The 26198-nt window shown below is 39.1% G+C and overlaps 1 protein-coding gene across 4 annotated transcripts in view; it reads left to right on the plus strand.

Annotated features, from left to right (window-relative positions):
* LOC149072905 (transcriptional enhancer factor TEF-1-like) overlaps positions 1 to 26198 on the plus strand; it is a 102277-nt gene that overhangs the window by 20865 nt on the left and 55214 nt on the right. For 2 of the 4 annotated variants that reach the window (XM_089246272.1, XM_089246273.1), the window contains exons 2-3: positions 808 to 857; positions 25149 to 25490. In XM_089246272.1, coding sequence (XP_089102398.1) covers positions 25484 to 25490 — 7 coding nt within the window. In that variant the 5' untranslated portion in view covers positions 808 to 857; positions 25149 to 25483. Of the gene's footprint in view, positions 1 to 807; positions 858 to 12920; positions 12991 to 25148; positions 25491 to 26198 lie in introns of all 4 variants that reach the window. The other 2 variants (XM_089246274.1, XM_089246275.1) reach the window with 2 other exon arrangements.

Below are 26198 nucleotides of genomic sequence, written 5' to 3' on the forward strand. Positions count from 1 at the left end.
CGTATAAGGGCGATATCATTAGGGCGCTGTTTAGTCAACATTCATATACACGGTCCCCTGGTCTCTTGGCCTCCATTGCTGCTGCTGCTATACAATCCGCCCATTATAATCTTCCATCTTTTCTCAACATAAACAACACGTCATTTGTAATCTTGAGTGTTGCCAAAAGGTAAGACAACAAAAAAAAACAAAAACGAGCCTTATAGTCAGTCCTCTTAGGTTGGATTAGTTAGGTGACGTCATTGATTCTAGCGAGTTTCGCCCATTGGGGGTATGGTGCGTGTATGTGGCGCTGTAACGTTATTTAGGTGATGTTTTACCCTCCTATTGTTCAGGGTCGAAGTCGTTCCGTAAATTAGTTTAGTATTTTTTTTTTGCGATTCCTCTGGGGCGTGTTGGTTAAAGCAGATTTTTTTACCTTATTTTTGAATGATAACACCCATATCAGGGTGAGGCATCGGGGATATGCACATTAGGATAAGAAAGACAAGATGTGGATCAAGATAAATTTTGTGCGGCGTCTGTGTTGATGGCTTTTTCGGAGAGCTTGAATTATTGGATTCACTCCGATATCGGACTTTATTTGAAAAATATAAACCCTTTTTATTGCATGCTAAACTCTTTGAAACTCGACACCGATCCTGCGTGACCAGATATTGTTTGTCACCGTGTTGAATCGTCAAATAGCTTTTTTCGTGGTAAAGAGTGTTGTTGGTGGTTTTTGTTTCGCCCTGTTCGTTAGAATGTAATGTTTATGAAATCGGGGGATACACACAGCCATTGATTTTTTTTTTCTCCTTGTTGCAGATTGACTGTCCAAGAAAGAAGCCTGAAAATAGGGCCCTTACTGCCATCAGGTATGTTCGTTTTTTATGGTATTGGCTTCCCTGGTATTTTTGTTCACATTAAGACTTTTTAGACACGTTTTTCGACTCCTTAAAAATCAAATATACTGAAAAAAATTCTGTTTTTTTTTTTTCGTTTTTGCTCAATCTTTCCTTGAATAGACTTATTTTAGGAACTCTCCCCCCATGTGTAGCCCGTTTTTTCCCTCTTTCGGTCCCCTCTCTCATCACTGTGGCAATGTTCTAATGGCTAATCTACCTGTGGATGCTGATGATGCTCCCACGTATATGCTTCGTTCCCTACGTCATACTTGCGTCATAATTCAAAGAATCTTTCTCCACAACTTTTGTATCTATCCAACCGGGAACCATGTCAGCAATTTCTGAATTTCGCAGGAAATGAGTCAAATATTTACGGAATATTTATAATTTTAGACTTCTTTTTTCATTACTTTGAAATCATTACGAATCTGACTTTGAAGCAGAACCGCGCCCTATATAACCTGCATAAGTTTTGAAGATAGTGAAATTTCATCTTTAAAATTGATATATTGAGCCGTTTACATTGTCAAAGGAAATTAAACTGCCGAGTCACACCCACCGGATTCCGTTTTGTTTAAACCCAACTTCTTGTATTTCTATTGAACTCGATATTAGATGTACGATTCTTCCTTTCCTCTTACTATATCTCTAGGGCCACCAAAAAAGTTCAATTTGCTCGGATAGTAATCACATTCAAGAAATTCAACCCGTCCAATATCAACGCGAGAGACGTTGGCAATTTATATTTAAATGATTACTGAGTTCTTGTTTTTGTTTTTTCAACCCAGTGGGCTACACACATCCTTATCTTGTCTTGGAGCAGCCACCAGCCTGAAGTGGTTTTTGGTTTCGAATGGAAAGGAACTACCACGTTTACGTGTCTAGTTTCACTTGAGGAATATTTATTTTCTTTTGTTCTTTGACTTGGCGGCAAGTTCGGCTCCTTGCAGACTGCATGTACCTGTTAGACAGAGATACCTTTGTAGTATATAGCTGTTCTCTAAAAAAAAACGTATACTGTATTTTCTAACCATTTCGCCTACGTTTATTACTTATTCTTTTTAAAGGAAGTAGTTCCACATTTAAATAAGCCAACATCTCTAATTTTGCTCACTTTTTTTTCGGTAAAAAAGGAAGAATATTATAACAGAGAGAGAGAGAATATTTGGTCGGTATACTCATCTTCTTGAGGACTTCCGAACTTCCTTAAATAGGTACTCCTTTTCTTGTATAAAAGGGTGAAAACGTTAGCGGGAAAAAATACTATGCGTGTTTGCAAGAAATAGAAGTAAATCTTATGCATTCTGATCTGTTTGAGCGAAAACAAGGAGTCTGCGCATGTTTACAAGCTAATGTGAGTGAGGAATAGGAATCTCTTCTGCCAGGAGGGTTTTCATACAAACGAACCTCCCCCCCCCCCCACCTTTTTATATACAAAACTATTTTTTGTATAAAAGCTTCAAATGTGTAAGCCAATATGACTCAGCTAGTATGGAAAATATTTAATATTAACACATGGGCGATACTTCTTTATGTATATATAGACTTCCTTGCCTTAACCAAAGATAACTATATACAAGTTCGAAAATGTATAAGCGAAACAGTAAAGGTCTGTATTTGTGTATAAAAACTTCTAATGTGAATGAACTTGGCCCAAAGATGTTGGCATATGCAATGATATCTGACGAGCGATAACCATATTCGAAGTTTCATAGAATATTTCCTTGATTGTATAGTAGAAAAGATGTATATTACACTCGAAGATGAGCTTGAAGGAGATTCGAAAGAATTGTTAACTTATTCATCTGTGATAAATTTTGTCTTCGTTAGAGTTATGTCGGACGATGTTGAGGCAATTAGTCTAAATTCAATTCTCCGTGTATAAGATAGGTAAAAAAAAATATGTGAACTTGTTACAAAAGAAAATATTCATTCATATTCCTCACCTCTAGTCTTGGTACCGTGATAGAATGTTGACCTTCCCTTTGTCTATAGTCACTCTGCCCTCTAGCATGTAGTTGAAGTGTGATCGTTCAATTATGCAACGGATTATGAACGAGATCTGCTGCCGGAAGAAACCATGACATGTCCGGCGATGGTAGAAAGGGTGAAGAGAATATGTCTGTACATTTTTTTTTTTTTTCAACTGCATGGGTTACTAGAGGCGTGGCCTTCTATATTCCAGTCGTAATTCCCACGCGTACGAGTACTAATTACTTGTTTGGGTTGCTTATCGCGAGTCGTGTTTATTATCATTAGAAGTGGTTTTTTTTTATTATTATTTATTCTCTTATGTAGTTTTCTTATAAACGTGATATGATCGCCATTGTTGTTTTGTGTTCTCCTATATTCATATTTGCTTATTTCATGTGGATGCCCCGTTTCTTGGAAGTCATCAACCTCTTCATAAAGCATTCGAATCTCACGGCGTTTAACCGCTTTTTTCTTAGATCCCTATCATACATATATAGAGGCTCAACCGTTTATTACATCTTAGCCAGCAACACATTCATCATCATAGCCTCCTGCTTTGGACGTGTGTGTTCAATCATTTTTTTATATATATTTTGCCCCCGTAGTTTCCCTTTTTTCTTTTATTATGTCTGATTTTTAATGATGATGGATCACGTGATTGCCGGCCTGTATCTTTTTGAGTTTTTATTCAAGTTGGAAGGGTTCACACACACACAAATGAGATGAATCTGTGAGGAAGACTAATATTATGCAGTCATGTTTAATGAGCATTCACGGTTTTTTTGCATGCAAAGGATTTACTACTGCAGCAAAAAAACTTTCCAGTATTATCAATAGTTCTCAGGATATTGGAAGCTCCATATCTTTTCCCTGCGGTTCATCCTCTTAGAACAGACTTTTTGTGAATGTAGTGAAGAGTATTCCAGTGTGTGTAATTAAATGAAAAAGCCGTACTAATGGTGTAATTTTTATGTATTCCCCCCCCCCCCCCGTTAAAAGAGGTGAAGTTCACGTTAATATTTCCTCCGGATCCTTTGAATAAAACAGACTGAAACTGAATTTAGGTTTTTAGCGTGTGATTCGGTTCAGATCTCTTTTCTCTCTCCCCGTGCCATGCGGTCGTTCGTTGACAACTAGGAGAAAAATGGCTCATCTGTGAATCCACATAATGAGATCCTTTCTTCGGTTTTGTCTTGAAAGAGAAGACTTGTTTGCCATGTGAAGAATTCTGATCCCTTTCTCTTCAATGCACACCACACAAACCTTTTTTTTGTACACATATTGAGATTGCAAGGCTTTGTAGATAAGTTCACTGCCCGTTAGTTGAGCAAAGATTCCAGACAATATGAAGATATATCTTTTGATACGTGTTGTTTATTCATCAGTACTACTTGTTTGTATGAAATTCGCAAAATGCAGATGCATTCTTTGAAAAACGTAGCGTGTTTATACAAATAAAAACCAAGAATAATGCAAATATAAAGGACTATTTTTTATACCTATTTATACCCATGGATTTGTAAATGAGAAAGTCGGTCGTGGCCGCTCTTATGTAATCGTCCGTTAGCTGAACAGGTGGATAAATATCCTGAAACTGTGCTTGGCGTCATGAAGTTGGCTTATGACTGTCGAACTGATATTTTGATTGGAATCTTGAAATAAGTCTGATCAAGACAATGTCTTCAATTACATTTTCCCTTGCATTCTCTGAAAGGATATTCAGTCACGTCACGCTATTATAATACAGTGTACTCATGTACAGAGTAGTGATTCTGTTGGAATTGCGTGTGGGGTTTGTACGTGGGGATATGTAATGATTCGGATGGTGGTTCTCATACTAAGTTCAATATGTACTTTCGTGCATATATATATATAACTTCCAATAACATAATTATATTAATCATACCCGCCATCGGTTATTTTTTCTTATGATTTTTTTGTGTAGCTGGTGATTATATTCTTGTCACTCATCAAGCATACTGGTGAGCTTTTATATCATCCCAGATACGCTCCCTCGTTTTCCCTCCTTAAATTGCTGTTCTTATACTTCCGTTGATAGATTGCCGATGGGTAACTAGCCCTTCAAAAGTTGGAAATCATCTCCTCCCTTTCTATAGCACAAGTTCTTCCGCATTGTATTGCTGCACTATCTTTACTGATTTACCAACAAATCTTTTTCTCTTCCAATGGCTTCCGCTGTCGTATTACGCCTTATTTCCCCGAACCACCTGAGCTTGATTCAGTTGAGTCTAATGAGTCTACTATGACTAATATTACTACAGTAGACTGTCGATAATCCGGCCGTGAGTTAATCCTGCCCATCCAATAATCCGGCGTTTTTAGGCGAGTTTTCTTCTAGCATAGAAGAGGAAAAAATGTCACTGTATATGTCTCTGCGCAGAAGTTAATATTATTTAAATAGGCTTTTTCAATTGACTTCCAGTAATCCGATGATTTCGATAATCTGACACACCCTGGTCTGATATGTGCCGGATTCCGCATATGATATGTGCCATCTTCGGAGAGTCTACTGTACTCACTTGGAAAGACACTTCTTTTGCGCCATTAGTCATTTCCGTGAGGTAGACATGCAAAAATGTCCAAATTAAAGTCCGAATGATGTTTTAGGCCAAAAAAAGAGAGAATATCAACTGGGAAGTTAATATTTACAAAAGCAAAGATTATCACACACGTGTAAAGAAAATTCATAACAATTGTACATGCAGGATAAGACAACAAAACCAGCTAATGAAATATAGCAAAAATATATGGGGGGGGGGGAAGATGACTGTAAAGTTAAAATAATAGACTGACAACGTGCGACGAGGCATACTTTGAATCATAGAATCTCTGTGATTGTCTTTCTGCAAGAGATTCCAGTCTTAAATGAATATTTGTTGCAACTCCCGAAGAGGTGTGGGTACTGTAGACCAGCGGTTCTCAACTTTTTCTGACTCGTGGAGTCCTTTACAGTGAATAATTTCTATAGCGGAGCCCTATTTAACTCGAGGAGCCCTTTTTAGTATGTTATTTATATGGCGGTACCCTTCAGGCCTCTCTTTTTTGTTTATCAAATTTATTGATTTATTTTATTATCCTTGAATGGCCGCGGAGCACCGGTTGAGAACCGCTGCTGTAGACTGTAACTAACTGTTCTAAAGTACATTTGCATACTTTATGCAGGGGTGGGAACTCTGCGCCAATTACGCCGCACTGCGCCAAAACTAATATCTTGCGCCATCCTGCTCCAATAGCGTATTTTCGCATTTTTCTGCGCCAAATAGCGAATTTCGCTTCAGTATGCCCGGAATTTCGGAAAGGACGCCAAAAGTTTTTTTGTTCCTGCTAGCCACGAAACGTTTCTTTACGAAAAGAGCGTGTTTTATTCCACTATACTTAAACTATCGGCCCCTGATCGGGCTTTCCATTGCGAAATCCCGATATTGTCCGTGATTGTGGAAGATGGTTTGCAGTGCCTTTCAGCTTTAAAGTGCAAATTCGAGTGTTTCCGTTTAAAAAAAAAAGTCGTCACTGGAAGCCGCAGAAATTACTGTAGTCGATTGTCATTGTGTTAAATCCCGATGTTTCGTGAAAAAAATTGTCATTCCGGGAGTAAAAAGCGCATGTCCGCCGAATTACGAATGTTAGTTTAGAAACTTTGCCGAATTACGAATGTTAGTTTAGAAACTTTGCCGAATTACGAATGTTAGTTTAGAAACTTTGCCGAATGTTGCCGAATAACGAGCGCTAAATCGACAATGTTGCCGAATAACGAGCGCTAAATCGACAATGTTGCCGAATAACGAGGGTTAAATCGCCAATGGTTCCGAATAACGAGCGTTAAATCGCCAATCTCACCAAATAACGAGTGCCAGATCGCCAATCTCGCCAGATAATGAGTGCTGAATCGCCAAACATCGAGTTGATACTTCCGAAATTTTCTCCCATTTTGCAACAATTTCTTTCCAAGTATAAAAAAATTAAAAACTTATAAAATTTTTTTTAGCTCATTTGAAGTGCTGCTGTTCAAGGCAGCAAATAGTGCCCTCAGTAAGCAAAAATCATCCTAAATAGACGGGTGCAAAAAATTTTATGACAGCCGCTCTTTCAAACAAGGTTTGTGGGCACCATATGTGGTTGCCGGAGGTGATAATGACATTTAAATTGAAGTAGCTATTTATCCATAGTTAAATTTTATTTGACTCCACTAAGACTGTTCAATTCTAGATACGGTTAAATATACGGTTTATTAATTAGAAGAAACACACGGCACGTTAACACATATATACGAAATAAGAATACACGGACACACAGTTAAAAGACATCTCTACTCTGCAAGAAACCAAAGCCTTCTCTCCCAAACAGCGGAAGAGAGGCCAAGAAAAGGCGCGCACACATAACGAGGTGTTGGCAGATTTATGCTATTCGAAACCAACACCTACACACTCTTGCCGACAGCATCGCCACAGTACTCCCCCACGAGTCCGAAGGACGTTAAGCTTGATAAGGTGTTACAAAACGGACTTTCCGTCCGAACCTCGTGACGAAGCCCTGTGGCGAGGCTGGGGCATTACATATAGATGATTTGCAAACATTAGATTCTTTGCATTCGAGAGAATTAAACAAAAATGCAGGTTTTAAACGATCAATAGAAATACACTTAGATTCATTATTGATACGCAAAGTAAAAAATTTATCAGTCCTATTCAAAACTTCATAAGGTCCTTGGTAAGGCTGCTGTAGCGAACGCCTTACAGTGTCAACCCTCACAAAAACGTGTGTGGATCTGGCCAAGTCCTTGTGCACAAAAATGTTTTTTGAGGAATGATTGGACAAAGGCGAAGGACGAAGCTTTGACATAGTCATACGCAAGTTCGTGACATAATCATATTTTGAGGTGTGCTTACCGGAATCTTTGAAGAAGTCTCCTGGTAACCTCAGAGATGTTCCGTAGACCATGTCCGCCGGCGTAGCACCAAAATCAGGTTTGAAACTTGAGCGTATCCCGAGTAGAATGGTAGGAAGAACGTCAACCCATCTTTCAGTGGCGTGACACATGATGGCAGCTTTCAAGTCCCTGTGGAATCTCTCGATGGCTCCATTGCTTTGTGGGTGGTAAGCGGTAGTACGCACCCTGTCCACACCCAGCAACTTCGCAAGAGATCGGAAGAGTTCAGATTCAAACTGAGAACCCCTGTCCGTAGTAATGCGTTCTGGAACGCCAAAACGGGAGATCCAATTCGACAGGAAAGCGAATGCCACAGTTTCAGCAGTCTGATCGGGTACAGGAATAGCTTCCGGCCATCTGGTGAATCGGTCACTGCAAGTCACAACGTAGCGATTTCCTTTACTTGGTGGAAGTGGACCCACGATGTCAATATGGACATGCGAGAACCTTGCGGAAGGTAATCCGAATGCACCAATAGGAGAATGTGTGTGACGACCAACTTTGGATCGCTGGCAATGGATGCAAGTTTTGCACCACTCTTTGCAGTCCCTTTCTAAAAATTTCCAGATGAATCGTCTGCGAACCATTTCAGTAGTAGCTTTGGCACCAGGGTGGGAGAGGTTGTGCACTGCATCAAAAATAGCGCGGCGAAACGTTGACGGTACGTAAGGTCTAATTGAACCAGTGGAAACATCACACTGTAGAGTGACTTCAGGAGAACCGAAAGTCATTGGTTTTAACTCGAGACCTGAGTCCATTTCACGAAGTAATCGCAATTCTTCCTCATCCTGAGCGCGAGCCATCTCGGCGAAATCGATACTAGGAGGTATTTCAATTTCCGATATTCTTGAAAATGCATCGGCTACTGCATTTCGATCGCCTGAAATGTGCTTGATACGGGTTGAAAATTGACTAATGAATTCTAGATGACGAATCTGCCTAGGTGAACATTTTTCACTTTTTTGGGAAAATGCATAGACCAATGGTTTGTGGTCTGTGAGAATTTCGAAGTCAGATCCCTCCAGCATATGTCGAAAATATTTAATTGCTGAATATATCGCTAGCAATTCTCGATCGTACGCACTGTATCTGCGTTCAGCTGAAGTTAGCTTACGCGAGAAGAATCCTAATGGCTGAGTTTGATCATTAACTGCTTGATTCAAAACTCCGCCAATCGCGAAATCAGACGCGTCGACAGCTAGAAGGAGATGCGCACTTGAAATAGGATGAGCCAATAGAGCAGCATTGGAAATCATTTCCTTGCATGACTCGAATGCAGATTTTGCTTCCTCAGACCAGACGATTTTTGTTTTATCCCGTTTTTGTTTGCCTTTAACTAGATCATGCAAACATGCTTGCGTAGAGGCAGCGTTTTTCATGAAACGATGATAAAAATTTATTAGTGCCAGAAAACGTCGCAGCTCATCGATTGTGTTGGGCAATGGATAGTCCAAAAGTGCGGTAACACGATCCGGCAACGGGGAAATGCCCTTTTCTGACACAAGATGACCTAAAAACTGAATTTCTTTGAGTCCAAATTGGCATTTGTCAGGATTGAGAACTAAACCGTATTCGCTTAGTCTCTTGAACAACACATCGAGATCTTGTTCATGCGACTTCTCATCAGCTGACGCAACAAGAATGTCGTCTAAGTAAACATAGCAGAAGTCGAGATCCGAGAGGATGCTGTCAACGAATCGTTGAAATGTTTGTGCGGCGTTCCTGAGCCCAAAGGTCATGAAAACATACTCAAAGAGACCGTGCGGTGTAATCACAGCCGTCTTGGGAATATCACTTTCTTTCACAGGAATCTGGTGGTATGCCTTTACAAGATCGAGTTTAGAAAATATTCTTTTTCCAGCCAGACCGAAAGAAAAGTCTTGAATATTGGGAATAGGATAACGATCAGGAGTAGTTACGGCATTCAACCGACGAAAATCACCACATATGCGCCAACCACCTGTCTTTTTTGGGACTAGGTGGATAGGACTAGCCCAAGGGCTTTTGCTAGGACGAATGATGCCTTGCTTCAAAAGCAAGTTAAATTCTTTCTTGACGGCAAAAAGTTTTTCAGGAGAAAGACGTCTAGCCTTTGCGAAGACGGGAGGCCTTGATGTTTCGATGAAGTGGATAATGGCATGTGGTTTGGGTTGAGAATTTAAGACCGAACCAGTGAGATTTGGGAACTTGGTCAAAATTTTATGGTATGTAGTGGCACCAGAAACTGTAGTTAGACCGAGAGAAGGACCAGTGGTAACGACACCAAGAGAGTATAGAGTTGTCAAATTATCAACCAACCGGCGATTCTTGACATCAACAAGTAAACCGAATCTCTCCAAGAAATCGGCACCCAAAATAGGACTTGTGACGTCGGCCACTAAGAAATTGAATGAGAATATTCTCCTCAGTCCGAGATCAAGTTCAAAATGCTTAGTTCCATATGTGTGAATTTTAGTGCCATTAGCCGCATATAACGAAAGGTCGTCAGGCTTGGAAACTTTGGCAAGTGATTTAGGAAAACAGCTCACAGCTGCACCACTGTCAACAAGAAAACGAATTTTCGATTTTCTATCACAAATGAATAAGCGACTTTGAAAGTGGCAATCTCCGGCCGCCGCTGTAACAGGATTGCCCACTAGTTTTCCGAGTGTTGGCAAGGTGAAATGCAACGATGTGCTTTTTCACCATATCGAGCATGATACCAGCACAATTTGCGTCGATCGGAGCGATCTGAAGATTTTTTCCGCTCACGAGTTTTCGAATTGTTTCGCGACCGACCTCTGTATTGGTTTCGAGAACGAGAGAGCTCTTCGACTCGTGTAGCGAGCGATGCAATTTCTTTTTTAAGCTCATGCAACTCTGAAGAAGGCAGAGGAGGTTGAGACACCTGAGAAACGACAGCGTTGAAACTCGAAGCTTCTAATATGCGATCAGCTATCTGAGCTAAAGAGTCAAGAGGATCCCGACAAATCGACAAAATTTGTTGAACACTGACGGGTAATCTTTGCTGCCATAATGTGCTCAAAACATCATCACTGATTGTGTTATTCGACAAGTTTCGCATCTCACAAAGTAGCTGGGACGGTTTTTTGTCGCCTAGCTCGCACTCATGAAAAAGAGATTTCAAGCGAGCAGTTTCAGATTGAGCAAATCGGGAAAGAATACGTTTCTTTAGAGTCTCATATAAATCGTGTGTGGGAGGATTACGTACTAAATCACTCACGTAAGACAAGATTTTTGTGTCGAGAACGGAAATCACCGAATGAAACTTCGTCTTATCCGCGGTAATGCCTGCCGTGATAAACTGGGATTCCACTTGAAGGAACCATAAATCAACGTCGGCTTCCCAAAATGGAGGCGCACGGAATGAAACACGTGAGACTTCGGTTCCCGAAAGGGAAAGTTCAGTCTGACTAGCAGTTGCTTGCGGATTTGCCATAGCGAAAGAATGAAGACGGCAATAGTCCTACGAAAGAGAGAAATAGTCACTCACCACGAAACTGAAATTAAAATCCACGTTGCAGAGAGGTATTCATGATCCGTTGTAACGTACGAGGCTGAACTGGAACAGTGGTTTCAGAAGGTAATATCCGATAGTCCTGAGTCACCAGTTTGTGGGCACCATATGTGGTTGCCGGAGGTGATAATGACATTTAAATTGAAGTAGCTATTTATCCATAGTTAAATTTTATTTGACTCCACTAAGACTGTTCAATTCTAGATACGGTTAAATATACGGTTTATTAATTAGAAGAAACACACGGCACGTTAACACATATATACGAAATAAGAATACACGGACACACAGTTAAAAGACATCTCTACTCTGCAAGAAACCAAAGCCTTCTCTCCCAAACAGCGGAAGAGAGGCCAAGAAAAGGCGCGCACACATAACGAGGTGTTGGCAGATTTATGCTATTCGAAACCAACACCTACAGGTGTCAAAAGCCTAAAACACCAAAAACAAAAATCAAGCTGATGAAGAGATGTTTCATAGCAAAAGACAGTGCAGTTTTATTTTGAAAAGGGTTGTTAACGAAAATATTCTTGTTAATTTCACTGCTCCAATTTATAAATATCTGCTGCGAATCCCACATTTTGCTGCTCCGAAATTGCTCCAAATCCAGAATTTTCTGCTCCAAAACTGCTCCGAATCCTGAATTTTGCTGCTCCGAAATGGACTTAGTCACTTCCCACCCCTGCTTTATGCTAATTTTTTTTACCATTTTGTGAACTCATTGGCGTTTTACAGTGCCAAATCGATTTCAGACTTAAATTTTAGGCCGAACAACGTAGAATGTATTGTTGATATTACTTCTCAACGTTTTGACGTAAACGTAATCTGGTTTCTTATAACGGAGACTTGATGTAACCAGTTGTGCAACCAGCATCATCTACCTCCACGAAAACGGTTTTTTACAATTTGAAAGTTGGTTGGCATACCCACAAACAATCTCTCTCATACATGTAAAATAAATAAAGGTTTTATTGCTTATAGCACTTTAAAACTACACAATCTGTTAATGTCACCACCTAAGGAATAAGTCATAAGAAGCGGGAAACCGTTTCACTCGCATTTAACACTGTTTTTTCCCCAACTTTTCTCCATTTTTTTAATTCAAATATCTCGGTGAATATGGCATTTAGAAACATGGAATGTTTTTAATTGACACCAGGAGAAACAGGGCAACAACTTTCTAATTGGTTGGGTTTTGGAGCACACGGGGACTGTATAAAAAGTTTTTTTTTTTAAATTTTAATAACTATACAACCTCTTGGAACATGAATGACATCTGAGTACTACACGTTATTTGGAAACTTTTTCTAATTGGAAGTATACCTCCAGGATCAACGGTTCGCCAGTAAAATGCCGTACCAAAAAACCAGTAAAACCCCCCTGTTTGGTATGTGTGCGTGCACCCTCTCCCTCTGCATATATATGATTTTAAAATAAAAAGTGTGCATATGGTAGTTTAAGCGTAGGATATGCTAATAAAGGAGGTCTTATATCACTAAAAAAACCACTAACATGACTCTCCTTGTATTTGTGTGGGATGTTACTGTTGTCTATAGGCTAGGAACCTACCGCTGTTTTCTTTTTGTTAATGTAGATGCTGTTCTTAGAGTCGGAGAGATGTTTCCAGCAGCGACTGAGAGAGAGGATTTAAAAACTGGATTTAGGTTCGTTGTAGTTGTAAAGCATTTACCAGAGTTTTAAATATCTCGCAAAAATTTGTCATTTGTCATTTCAAAATTCTGCACAACTGGAGTTTCAGATGATTATGCCACTCTTGGCTTACCACATCACCGGAAGATCATTACATACTCTCATATTCTTATAGTTAGAAGACATCGTGGAGTAACAGGCAATTGAATCTGGAATCACAACTTTTACTTGGTAGGTTTTAACTGGAGCTACTGTGCGTACGTTTATGGCTCACACATAATTGCGTGAGTACGTTTCACCGAATCTCGGTACAGCATGCATAGTAATTCAGGTTGTACCCTCTCGTTTGGATGAGAATCTGGAATATTGATTCTCCCAAAGAGGTGTTGCGTCACCCTCGGGTGTCACGGGATACTTCAGGGGTAAAATTGGATTGAAAGTAGTAAAACAGAGCTGTGTGATTTACAATCAACGTGTCACGGCATTTTAACCCTTTGACACTGAATATGCTGATATAGCGACTTCCACTGTTTGAGCGTGAGAGCGAAAGGGTTAAGCGCCGTCGAAATGCTCCGAGGACGGGCAAGGGCGCCACGAACGTAAAAGGTTTGGGAACCCCCCCCCCCCCCCCATCTGGAACATGTAACATTCCATGATATATCTGAGAAAGGATTTTTTTTCATGAAGCTGATTTTTCCCGTGGGGGGGGGGGGAAGAGAATCGTTTCAAAAAAACTGAACTAACATCATTCAGACAAGTCTGACTTTCCATAAGTGTCGGGACAAAATTAGAAAACAAAAACCAAATTTTCTGCACGGCTAAATACCAAGGACTGACGTCGCGAGGAAGCGATTTCTGCCGTGGGTATTTCTCTTCTGTAAATGGAAAAACAATGCCATGTTCCACTAGGTTTATCCGATGAAAGATTAACTGGAATCAGGAAATAAAAGTTCAAATGAAATGGCAACTGAATCTAAACCCAATAGAACATGTATTGGACACTTCAGAGCGTCCGTCGTGTCTCGTGCGACAAGACGTTTTCAACGACTCGAGACCTTCCAGGAACTCAGAATTAGTAAGATTTCATCCTAATTCCTAACACACAAAACCTATTTCACACATTATCCAGTGCATGTTGATCTCGTATTGATTGGCATCGTTTTTAGATCGCAGTGGATAATAATTCTGTAATCAAGTCTTTAGAAAGTAAAAGAATGAGTCATTTGAGCATGAAATAGGAAAAAAAAAAGAGAATTATTCCACGAGAGTATCTGAGTATATGGATATAAGGGAAATGGGCCAAACAGCTTGCTGCTGCTGCTGTTGTTGTTGTTGTTGTCAGCCTTGAAATCAGCTTCCAATAAACTGGTTTATTCTGAGCGTCCACTATTGAGAGATGACCTCCGAAATGCCGAAGCTTACATATATGTATGTATAATACACGCATACATAACTGTGTTATGATCGTCCACGTTTCGTCATTTTCTATTGCGAAAGTGTTTTTTTTTTTGCAGTATTCCGGCAATTACGCGATTCTTGGAATAGAGCACAGGTGACTCTATCGCTACCTGTTGTATCATTGTTTTACGGTACAGTGATTTTCTTCTAATAACCCCCTTTTGTTACAACCCTTTTTTTTTTCCCGAATACTGGTCAGACTCTAATAATGGTGCGTAATAACTCGTTTTTTGACGTCTTTAATCGTTAAGTTTGATGATTTTTGAAGTGTTTTTTTTTTCTCTGCTTCCTGGCCCCATTGATTTCCAAATAAACAATGCCCGATGCTACCAAAGTTTTCTTAGAATTAAGTTTCAATAGACGGCTAGACGATGAATCTTTTGGTTAGTTAATATTATTTACATTATAAATGTCAAGATTTGTACGGTATTGGATTTGTTGGTAATGGGGATATTCGTTGAAGAATATTCATTCTCTGCCAGGCAATGTGCGATTGGAAATTAAGAAGTGAAAGGAGGTGTGTCGTTTTTTTTTTGTTTCTCTGAAAATTTAGACGTGCGTTGTTATTGTTTTTACCGGAAATTTAGACGTAGTATTAGGTGCGTCGTTGTTGAGTTTTAGAAGCGGTGTTAGGTGCACCGTTATTTATCCGAAACTTTAGACCCGATATGAGGTGCGTCGTTGTTTGTGTTGTCCACGATGAAGAACCAATGGCGAACAGGATCTGCGGTGGGGGAAAATCCACAGCAGATGTGATGATTTTCTAGCAAAATATTTTCCCCTTTCCCAGCGCTGTAAATTCCCCATAGGACTTGTGTATAATTTCACGCAGGTGCTATTAGTCTCTCAACAGCTGTTGTAACAATAGCAATTCATATCAATTGTGTGTATGGTAGTAGTGTTTTTTTTTTCCTTTTCATTCTTATTATCATTACTATCCCCATACATAATGATGACGCCCGTGTCGTCAGGGTGTGCAAGAGTCTGTCTTCTGTGTCAACAAATCCTTATATCACGTAGTGTTTTTCTATGACTTCACGAAAGGTTTATTCAGTATTTTATAATAGCACAAAATCATCATTGCTTGGATTTCCAAATCTTGACATTGTGGATCTTCACGGGACGTCTCTGACAAAAGCAATACGTATTGCTGCCGTGTGATTGCCATTTTTCTCCCTCAAAATATTTAAACTTTATCAATTGCATGGGCAGACTTTATTCTTATTTTAATCAGAGAAATAACACATTTTTTCACTCATTTTACTACGTCGCAATCACATCTTTACTCTTATCTCTTTTTCATACACGTGAGTAAAACCAACGACTCGGATATTTTTCAGTGAATGTTCTATTTTATTTTGTTTCATACAGTCGTATCGCGATGATGCGATATAACTTTTGTCAGGAATTATTGTTTTTCCTCCATTCCACTCTGTCTTGTTTCTCTATTATATTATCGATTTGGAAGATGTTCACTCATCGAACTTTTGTCATAATTTTCCCACTGAGCCAACTTTTTCCGACAAGGAGCAAGGTACGATTTGAAGATGTCTGACGTCAGCCAAAGTTCATTTGTTCAATCATCTACAGTGGACGCTCGTTTTTACGAACCCGTACGGACTTGACAATTAGTTCGTAAAATCGAAAGTTCATAAATGAGAAGGCGATAAAAAAAATGCTGGAAATAAAAAATGAGTTAGTCATCCACCCTTATTGATGATTTTCAAAAAAAAAATCACTTTTTTTTGGTTTGCTTCATCGCAGCATTTTGATATATACTTATAAGATTCCATGGAATTGATGTAGGATAACACTTCACGTGAATATGACTTCCCTGAATATTTTCGGGAGATGGTGGAACCACTTATTACAGAAACGTTCTTTTGCTGATCTTTGAACAGAGAACTCAATGTAATTTCTGAAATCCCTTACTGTCTCGCAATTTCTGTTTTTGAAAGAGTTCGCACATTAATTACTTACAAAATATTTTGTTTTCATTCACTGTCAAGCACAATTTTTTCCGTCATGTTGATATTGCGAAGAGGAAAGTAAACGAAAAGCAATTGTCCGAAAAAGAGTTCACGACTCAGAAATGGCCTTATCGATACGCTAATGTATCATACCGTTTCTCAAACCACCAGTGTTCATCCAATCATAATGCACATAGAGTGAATTACGTTGTCAAAGCAGCTTCACTTAATGGTCACCCGTCAACAATCGAACTCTCCTTCCTGGCACTTGTTCGCATAACACCTGCATGTTTGCGACTGATGACAAATTAGTGAACTCTCTATATATAATATATATCCCCCAAACCCTTCCTTTATTTTCTCTTAAGACACGTAGAACGTCCAAATTTAAGTCTACTTTTGATTACAACGAACTCGGAAGCTGCCAGAAAAAAAAATACAGTAACAAAAAATTAAAATAGCGGAAGAAAAACGAAATTCGTAAAATAGAGCTGATTTTAACATTAGCTATATGGCATGCTGTTCGGGTCATAGGACCAGTTCGTAAACTGGAGGTTCATGAAATCGAGCGTCCACTGTATTAGATATAGATTGTACTATCGAAATCTTAAAAAGCTATAACCAGATCGTCCATGCTGGAATTCCCTTAAGTTTCGCCGGTGAAATATCCGTCCCAGCGTCAATTTTGTTGCATATCAGGCAGCCAACATCGAGAATTATATCGTTGACAACTAAATGTTTACTACGGAGGGTAAAAAGAACAAAGACATCGATTGGTTCACTCTACATTAATTTTTGAAAAAAACGATGTATGTCATGACCTAACGCATGACCTGCTTCAAAAGTGAAGCCTCCTCGTCTGTCAACTCTTCAAGTTCTGTTGTAAAAGAAAAAAATTAACGTGAAAAAGGGAACTAAAATTTGCATTTTCTTTTCGTAGTCTTTTGTCCGCGTACGTAAACGAGTGTGTGTGTGTGCGTCTTCTTATTGTCCAAAATTGAAAAGCTTCGGCATTACTGTCGTCAACGAATCGTATAAAAAAAAAAACTCTTCTCCTTCTCTGTCTGGTTTAAGAAAATTGAAATATATTAAACGAGGGCTTAAACTGATTACCTGTTAACCTGGAAATCCTTTAATCCGTGAGCGCCATTGGAATTTTCACTTGCACCGAATAAAGTGTTTTTCAATGTCTTTTCTTTTTTACTCGCAATTTGGTTCGCGTGTGAGGCTCCAAGTTAGTTTCGGTTTCGGTTCGATGCATTTCATTTGGTGCTATCTTAATTTTGCTTTCTTTCGGTTGTAAGAACCGCGACTCGACCCGAGTAGGTTGGTTGCGTCGCCTGCAGAGACTTCTCGCCTTATATCTTGTTCTGTTTGTGTACTTGTGTGTGATCTTGTGTCTTGGTTTGTGATATTGGATATTCAATCTCTCAATACAAGTAAGTCCTCCTTTTTATTTGGTACCTCAGACTTTATCAATGGCTATTTCAACAAGCCATACAAGGTTTTTACAAGGTATTGAACTCAAACCTGATTTCTCACTTCTAAATTTTATGTATTAAAGACTTTCCACGAAGTTTGTGTGCTTTCGAACTCATCAACACGACTATGGATAAGCAGTGGCTAATACTTTTTCCACAATAGTGTCGACAGATTATGGACTCGTGCACGTTCTATGATAGAATTGGGGAATTTCGTAGCTGTTCCTGGTGGGATTGGTGTATTAAGACTATTGTTATGTGTCCCTTCCTCCCAGTTATAGTGTTAAGCTTACATGTTCAACCAATGGCCCTCAGCGAGATGTAGCTCTCATAGCCGTCCTCATAGGATAATTAATTGATAAAAATGTGAATTAGGAATGACTGACATTTAACCTGAAATACAATCACTTTTTACTAGTCCTTTTTATAGAACTAAATCCTTCTTCCAATCAGGACATCCTTATCGGGAACTTACCGCAGTTGTTTCTACTATGGATGCCAAGAGGTTATTGGTGAATCAATAGAGATTTGATTTGGAACTGTTGAACGGAGATATATCGGTTTCACGAAAAATGATGATCTGATTTCAGTTTTAAAAATTTATTACACTATTTAATTTTTTTTTTTTGCAAAATTATGAAATATTCCATTTCATTGAGGCCCGCGACAGCCGCTCGACTGGTTATCAAATCACTTTGGTGGCTCTTGCTCTCCGAAAAGGTTGGGCATCCCTAATGCAGTATAAGTGATCAAGTATGTATTGGAATTACAAGAAATGATTGAAATTTATCATTTAGTTTCAAAATCGAGTCTATCTGGACAAACTTGGTGGGTTTTCGGGGGCCTTTCGAAAGATGGAATTAGACGTCGTCGTTTGAACTACCCTGAGGATGTCCACAAACCATACTTTGCATTAATTTATCTCTTTTCGATATCGCCCGTTGATTAAAAAACTACGAGTAGGCATTAAAAACCCAGCACGTGCACGTTTTTCCTTTTGGTAAGGGTTTTTCAGCACGAGCGGGAATCGCGAGGGCTTTGCCTTGTCCTCCGTAATTACTGACTCATCGCTCGTGTTATTAGATTTTCCAAATTATCATGTCCGAAACATAAAAATGGCAGGAATTTGGTGTGATGTGTTGGTTTCCTTCCGGCAATATTTTTTGATTCCTTGCAGAAATTTCCCCGCTTTAATCACCGCTTTTTTATATATGTCTCTTACCGGCAGGCCATGATATGCATCGTTTGTGTGCATGGTATATACGTATCCCTGCCCTTGCGTATTCGTAATACATATATTTTATACGTTTCTCCCTTTTTCCTGGTTTTTCTATTCCATAGCGTGACGTTGTGGCATTAATCACTCGTTGAAGTGGTCAACGTGTTGCGTGACCGAAAAAGGTAGCGTTTGTGTCACTGAATCGCCACTTCCTCGGAACTACCGTCCACAACAGCGGTGACATTGTGTTGAGTGGTAGACATTTTTTTGTTGCCCGTATGTATGTATATGTGGAACATAATGTGGGGTTTCTTTCTTTTGCCTCGTCGCGGGTATTAACTGGATATATATGTGTGTGTATGTGCATCCTACCCATAAGTCATCATGCCTCGAACGCAGAAAGAGACGTTAGCATTGTGTGCCTCGCTGGAGCCTTTCTTTAATAGGAATAATTTGTCCACTAATGAACTTCGTGCGAGCATCGAATGATTCTTAATTAAGATGATGGCTGGGATAGTCTAGGATTGTTATGAGGTTTGACTTTTTGGCACCGCGCGTCCGTCGCCATTTTCCTTTTTCTTTTATTGTTCCTCTTATTCTTTGTAACGAGACCTTAAGGCCAATGAAATAATTAGATTATTTATTTTCATCGACAACAACAGAAGCTCGCGGTCTCTTTACTGAACCTTCATTATTTCTTTTGTGCCGTAACGGTTCCAGAAACTTCTGTTAGCGGTGTTTTCATGTTTCGTGAACCTAAACGTGCGCCGAAATATAGCATATCAATTGTTGTTAATGAAACATACGTTGCTTGAAATGTTATAGTGTCCGTTGCAGTCCTGGAGAGTTAACATACTGCTTGATTTGTTGTATTTTTGTATAACATTGTGAGATGTTTGAAAAGTGAGAATACTGTTGTTGTGCTGACATTTTGGCATGCAATTGTCTTCGTTGTTGTTCTTGCAAATATGGACTTCTTTTGTTATTCTAATCCTTCTCTGATACCGCTTTGTGGTTTTTTTAAGATGAGCTCACACACACAACACACATTCTATATACAGTGGAGCCTCCCGTAACGGACACTCCCCGTCAGCTGACACCTCCCATTAACGGACGCTTTTCTGATCCCCTGTCCCGTAGAATATGGCTTTAATGCGTTTCACGCCCCGATAGCGGACAGTGAAATCAGGCAAACTCTAATTTGTGAATTTTTATTCATAAATCGAGAATTTATTATATTTAACAGTGATCATGTATAATACCAAGCTCGTATTGGTAAATAATAATCCGCCAATTAAATTACTTAATTTACTGAACATGACTATGGTCCAGGATGCTGATTCTGAATGGTAATGTTGGTTTTGTTTGCACATGTTGATACTTGTGAAGAAAGCCAACACATTACAAGACTGATAATGATATTGTTTTACCTTCTTCGCACTTATTTTAATTTAATTCAATTTTTATTACGAAATGCGTGTAGTGCGTATCATGTACGGGAAAAATAATTAATTGGTTTAATTAAGGGAAGAAAAGTTATAATTTTTTTTATATTCATCAGACTTTCCAACTTTATTTAGAAATGATGCATAACCGCCGGTAAAAGAGATAAATGTAGTGAAATTTAATAATACTTTCTTTATCGAGACGATTGATGATTATGCGCAACCACCGTTGTATGTATCACTTTTACACACAATGACATATAGGAACCAATTGCGACCGAAGCCAAACGTCGTATAAATGTGAAAGGCGTATAAACGAGGATCTACTGTATATCATATCTCCATAATAGCGGACAGAAGTTTTGGTCCCATGGGTGTCCGTTATCGAGAGGTTCTACTGTACACGGTGTTCACTCTTATCGTTTTCCAGTGGCTATTTCCTGAACCGTTGGTTTTATAGCCAACTTTCAATTAGAAAATTTTTTCAAATGATGCCACCCATCATCTTAAATGCCGTTCAAATGAAAAAAAAGTTATTAATAAGAAAGTTACAAAATTTAAATTTTTATACGGTCCCCCCAGTCTCTAATTTTCAATTAGAAAGTTGTTTCCCTATCTTGCCTAAGGCCACCAAATTTTTTTTCATGTTCCTAAGTGCAATATTCACTGAGATATTTGAATACAAAAAAACGGAGAAATGTTGAAAAAAAAACCAGCTTAAATGAAGGAAAAGAGCGTTTTCCATTGCTATTTCCCCCCCCCCCCCCCAAATTTTCTCCATTATTCGAATTCAAATATCTCAGTGAAAATTGCACATAGCAACATGGAAATTTTTCTGATGGTTTCAGGAGACACAGGGCAACATTTTTTTTCAATTAGAAGTTAGAGGACTGGGGGACCGTATATATACTCCCCAGCGCGACCCAACCCGCAAGGGTAGAAGGCTTATATCCCGGGAGGGACAGAGCCTGGGTCGTGACTGGTCTGTCGGGGGACCGTATACAAATTTAAATTTTGTAATCTTGTTTATTGATTTTTTGTATTTTATTTGACGGCGTTTAGGATGATGAGCGACATCATTTGAAACATTTTTTCTAACTCAAAGTTGTCTCTAAAATCAACGGTTCATAGCCATTGGACAAAGCTAAGAATGGACACCCTTTATATATAGCTTCGTAAAGCAGTGGTTCTCGACCTTTGGAAACCCCGGCCCGGTATCATTTATTTTTGTAAGTGGAAGGCCCGGTCAAACACATGATTAACGGAACATGAATGGGGAAAATGAAACGGCAGATCAGTCGTGGCCCAGTACCGGGCCGCGGACCGGCGGGTGAGAAACACTGATGTAAAGAACATACTATTCTAACGGGAAGAAATTAAATTAAATTAGCTTATAATAGTAGAGCACTCGCTCGGACAGCTCCGGAGGTTGGTAGTTCGATTCCCCACAGAAGAATTTGAATTTTCTTTCCCAAATTCCTCTTCGCTTGGTATCCAGCCAATTGTACTTCGTACCCCTAACTTGCTATATTATTATATTATTTTACTATCACTTGTTGGTGACTTTCCATACTACAGACTTGAATATTCTGGAGCTTTACAGACTCGTCATCGTCAGTCAAAGGGTTAAACTCCTTAGAGCTTTATTAGATAGTGCAACGCACACACCGGGACATTGAAAAAACATGTTCGTAGCTTGCAACTTTGACTGATGCTCTCCTGTGATGGTTTATTGCTTTTTTTAGAGCAGCGTTTCTCAACTTTTTACCCTTGCGGAATCGTTGAAATAATATCCGTGTTCCAAAGTAGGGGTCGCCAACCAAATTAACCTGGCGATATACTTTGTGACTATTTTGCTCTCTAATGATGTATATATTCCGATGCATGGGGGTTTCATTTCCTACAAATAATCACTAAAAATCTACTGAAAAATATTTTACCTTTTTTTTCATAATATAACCAATATTTTGAGTATAATTGCAAATACAGTCGGACCCGCTTGAACTTATATCGACGGTTCCAGCACATAATATCCGATTAAGCGGGGAAACAATTCACAGTTGCCGTTTCACACCGTTAGGTATAGTTTGTAAAATGTCTTATACGGTTTGCAGTGACTTAACCGTAGAATACTAACTATGTCTCAGAGATGTAGAGGCATAGGCAGTTACCATGCAGTTTTTATCAGCTTTTTTTTCTTTTTAGTTAGCATTCTAGGGTTAAACATCAAATTGTACCTTTGTTGCTACCTGTGTAACCATCCTTTTGAAGCAGAAAAACTTACACGGTTTTCAAAATCTGGCGATTTCTTCTGTTTTTTGTGCAATCACGGCACCGTTAATTATTGCCTTTTTGGTTCAGCACGAAACCATTGCAATAGGAAATATCGACACCGTCGATATTAGATTCTGTCTTCCCGTCTTCTGATCAAGTTTCTTCACTATATATATAATCGCATCTTCTATTTCATCAGACTTTTTCTTAATGCTTGATACCTGAGCTTGAAAAATTCCATACTCCTTTGGCAATTTCAGTTTGGCGAAATCAGAGATTTTTTTTTGCATCCAAAACTCTTTATTTGTGGCGAAAACTCAACAGCCGTTCTTTTCGCGATCTTTTACTTCTAATTTCAAGACATTTTGTGCAGATTTTCTAATTAATTTTCTAATGTTTTATCTAATTGGAAATATTATGTGTACAGACTGCGCAAATTGTTTGCACAGCGGATGTCTCTGCAACCGTTGACTTTATAGGAACCTACTTTCAGTTACAAAAAAGTTTTCAAATGACGCGCAGTTACTTAAAAGTATCAAAATTTGTTTGAGGGGTCGTATACATGAAAAAATAAAGAAATTCACTTTTTATACAGTCCCCGCGTGCTCAAAATCTCAGTGAGAAAGTTGTTGCCCTGTCTCTTATGAAGCCAACAACAACAAAAATTCCATGTTTCTAATCGCAATATTCAATGATATATTTTGAATTCGAAAAACTGAGGAAATTTGAAAAAAAAAACTGCTCTCTAAATGCGGAAAAACCGTTTTACCCGAATTCAACGCTGATTTTTTCCAACTTTGCTCCGTTTCTCGAATTCGAATATCTCAGTGAATATTGCACTTGGAAACGTGGATTTTTTTTTTTTTTGCCTCAGAATAAACAGGGCAGAAACTTTTTAATTGGGTTTCCGTCGTTGCTTTAAGGCAGGGTGACTGTGTAAAAAGTTAGTTTTCTTATTTTAATAACTAAGCAGCAACTTGCAATATGAATGACGTGCCTGAATATGGATATTTGATATATGACGTGGATATTTGTTGTAATTAGAAGTATGCCTCTAAGATCAACGGTTCGCGAGTAATTTGTGGAGAAGAGGCGTTAGCTATTGTAGCTATGCTGCCGGTATATTTAAAATTTTCCTTGTCTGTCGGAATATTGTATTAAGCGGAGAAAAGTTATTTTATTCCGAAAAGTTAAAATTATTCTGTTAAGCGAGTTAAAGCGAGTAAAGTTAAAATTATTCTGTTAAGCGAGGAACAGTATATGTATCAACTACATGTACATTATTTTTTTTATGTTCTCCCCTCCCCCTTTTATTTATTATATATAATCATTATTATTATTTATTATAATTGTGCTGAATTTTCTGTAAATAGTAACTCTACGATGTTGTGATTGCCAGTATGAGCCAAGTCGGCTTCTTGAAAAAATTTCCTTCCTTATTTTTTGTACAATATATATTGTTCTCATAAAAAAAAAAACTAACATTTTCTCTATGGGAGAAATTTTGGTTCCAGAGAATTTTATCCGTTACCCGATTAAGTGGTGCCGACTGTATCTTCGCAATAGGCTTCTACAAATTTCTACAGTAATAATCGTCGGAAAAAGTGGTCCCGCGACCGGCCATTGTAGAACTCGCGATCGAAGGATTGTTGGTTGCTATTCTAAGGAACCCTTGAAAAAATATCCATGTTATTTACAAGATGGCAAAAACAATTTGCACTGTTGTTCATTACTATTTCTCGCGGAACCCCGGTAGAGAAACGCTGATCTAGAGAAAGGACTAATGACTGAACGGTAAGGTTTCAGCATTCTTTTTTGGTCCTTGTATGTTCTATAAGTTCAGAAGCAAAAATACAGCGATGAAGTTGGGACTCCCTGGCTTTAATTCGTTTGATTGTGCAAGAATATAAGGAACTCGGGGGATTTTAGTGTTGATTACATCCAGAGTTCAACAAATATCAGATATGATCACGGTCCTCACAAGGTAGAAGCTAACAGGGCTCTAGCCCTTTGGCCCGGAATGATATTCTTATCACTTTTTTTTTTATTTTTCACACTATAAAGTAACCATAGAGGAGCCCGTGAAAGGCTGGTTTTGGGGAAACCCCGCCAACGATCCCAGCCTAAGGGCCCTGCTGCGGGAGGTGGGGGGGGGGCATGGATATGACGCCATCTATTCGTTTCGTGTAGGAATATTATGGTTGTTATCATATAATAATGCCGTAAATAGACTTCACAGGTTTGTCTTTTTTAATGCATTACAGACACATGTTTTATTTTGAAATAATATACCCTGTACTAACGTTATAATATTTCCGTTTTCAGGGTACGTTGCCTCAGAGCCAACTGCCAAAATTTCGTCACCGTGGATATCTACTTTGCCCCCGACGGGCCCTCCACCACTGGGGGCCCCACCGTCCGTGGCTCATCTACCGCCACCGTCCATTCCACCTCCAGATCTCAATGGTTCTGAGGATAGTGATTCCAAGGATTCCTCCACTGGTGTCGGCAGCGGAGGAGGGGGTAGTGGAAAGAATGACCTCAGCTCCACCGACGCCGAAGGAGTTTGGAGTCCCGACATTGAACAGAGCTTCCAGGAGGCCTTGGCCATCTACCCTCCGTGTGGTCGACGCAAAATCATTCTCTCTGACGAAGGCAAGATGTACGGTAAGTCACCGTGTGCGATCACCTCCGATTCGATTTGTATAATCACATTTTTCTTCAGATACATTTTGTGGATGGCCCCCTCAAACGGGAAGAATGTCGTCTCGCCAATATCGGTCCTTATTGATTTCCCATTAATAAGATAACACGATAGTTAATGGTCCCTGGTAGATAAAACATCTTCTTTACCAAGTGTAGTTGAGCTACTGTGAGAGCCGAGTTTCGGTTGTTCACTTGACGATCTTCGAGTGGCTTTGGATGGACGATGGCCAATCCCTTTCTTTTTATTCTTTATGGAGAGAAAAATATGAAGTAGGTTCTTTATATATACGAGCGTAATTACGGACAAAGTCTTTTCTTCGTGTCGCAACGGCTCATATTCTAAAGGTTGGATGAATGGAACCACTGCTTTCTTCAACACATAGTAGTTGCGTATGAAGCACATACGTGATTACGTAATTAAACCCATTCTTTTTTTAGCCAGTTTCCAAAAGAGTCTTTGTCTTCTAGATACTATTTTTGACAACAATCCTTTATGGATCATGAACCGGTAAGCATTTGTAAAATTTCAAGACGAATAGGTCCATCGAGAATTGTAAAAGTTTGAGGAAAGAAGTTTCCAAGGTAAGTGCTGGAAGAATATCAATAAATACCAGCTTGGATTGTTGGTATGTATTCCATTTCCAATTGTCCTGAATATGGAAAGTGGAT

Source organism: Pholcus phalangioides, unplaced genomic scaffold (genome assembly GCF_987345545.1).
Source record: "Pholcus phalangioides strain wild (caught in Gottingen) unplaced genomic scaffold, Ppha-v1.0 ptg000017l_1, whole genome shotgun sequence".
NCBI classification, from domain to species: Eukaryota; Metazoa; Arthropoda; class Arachnida; order Araneae; family Pholcidae; genus Pholcus; species Pholcus phalangioides.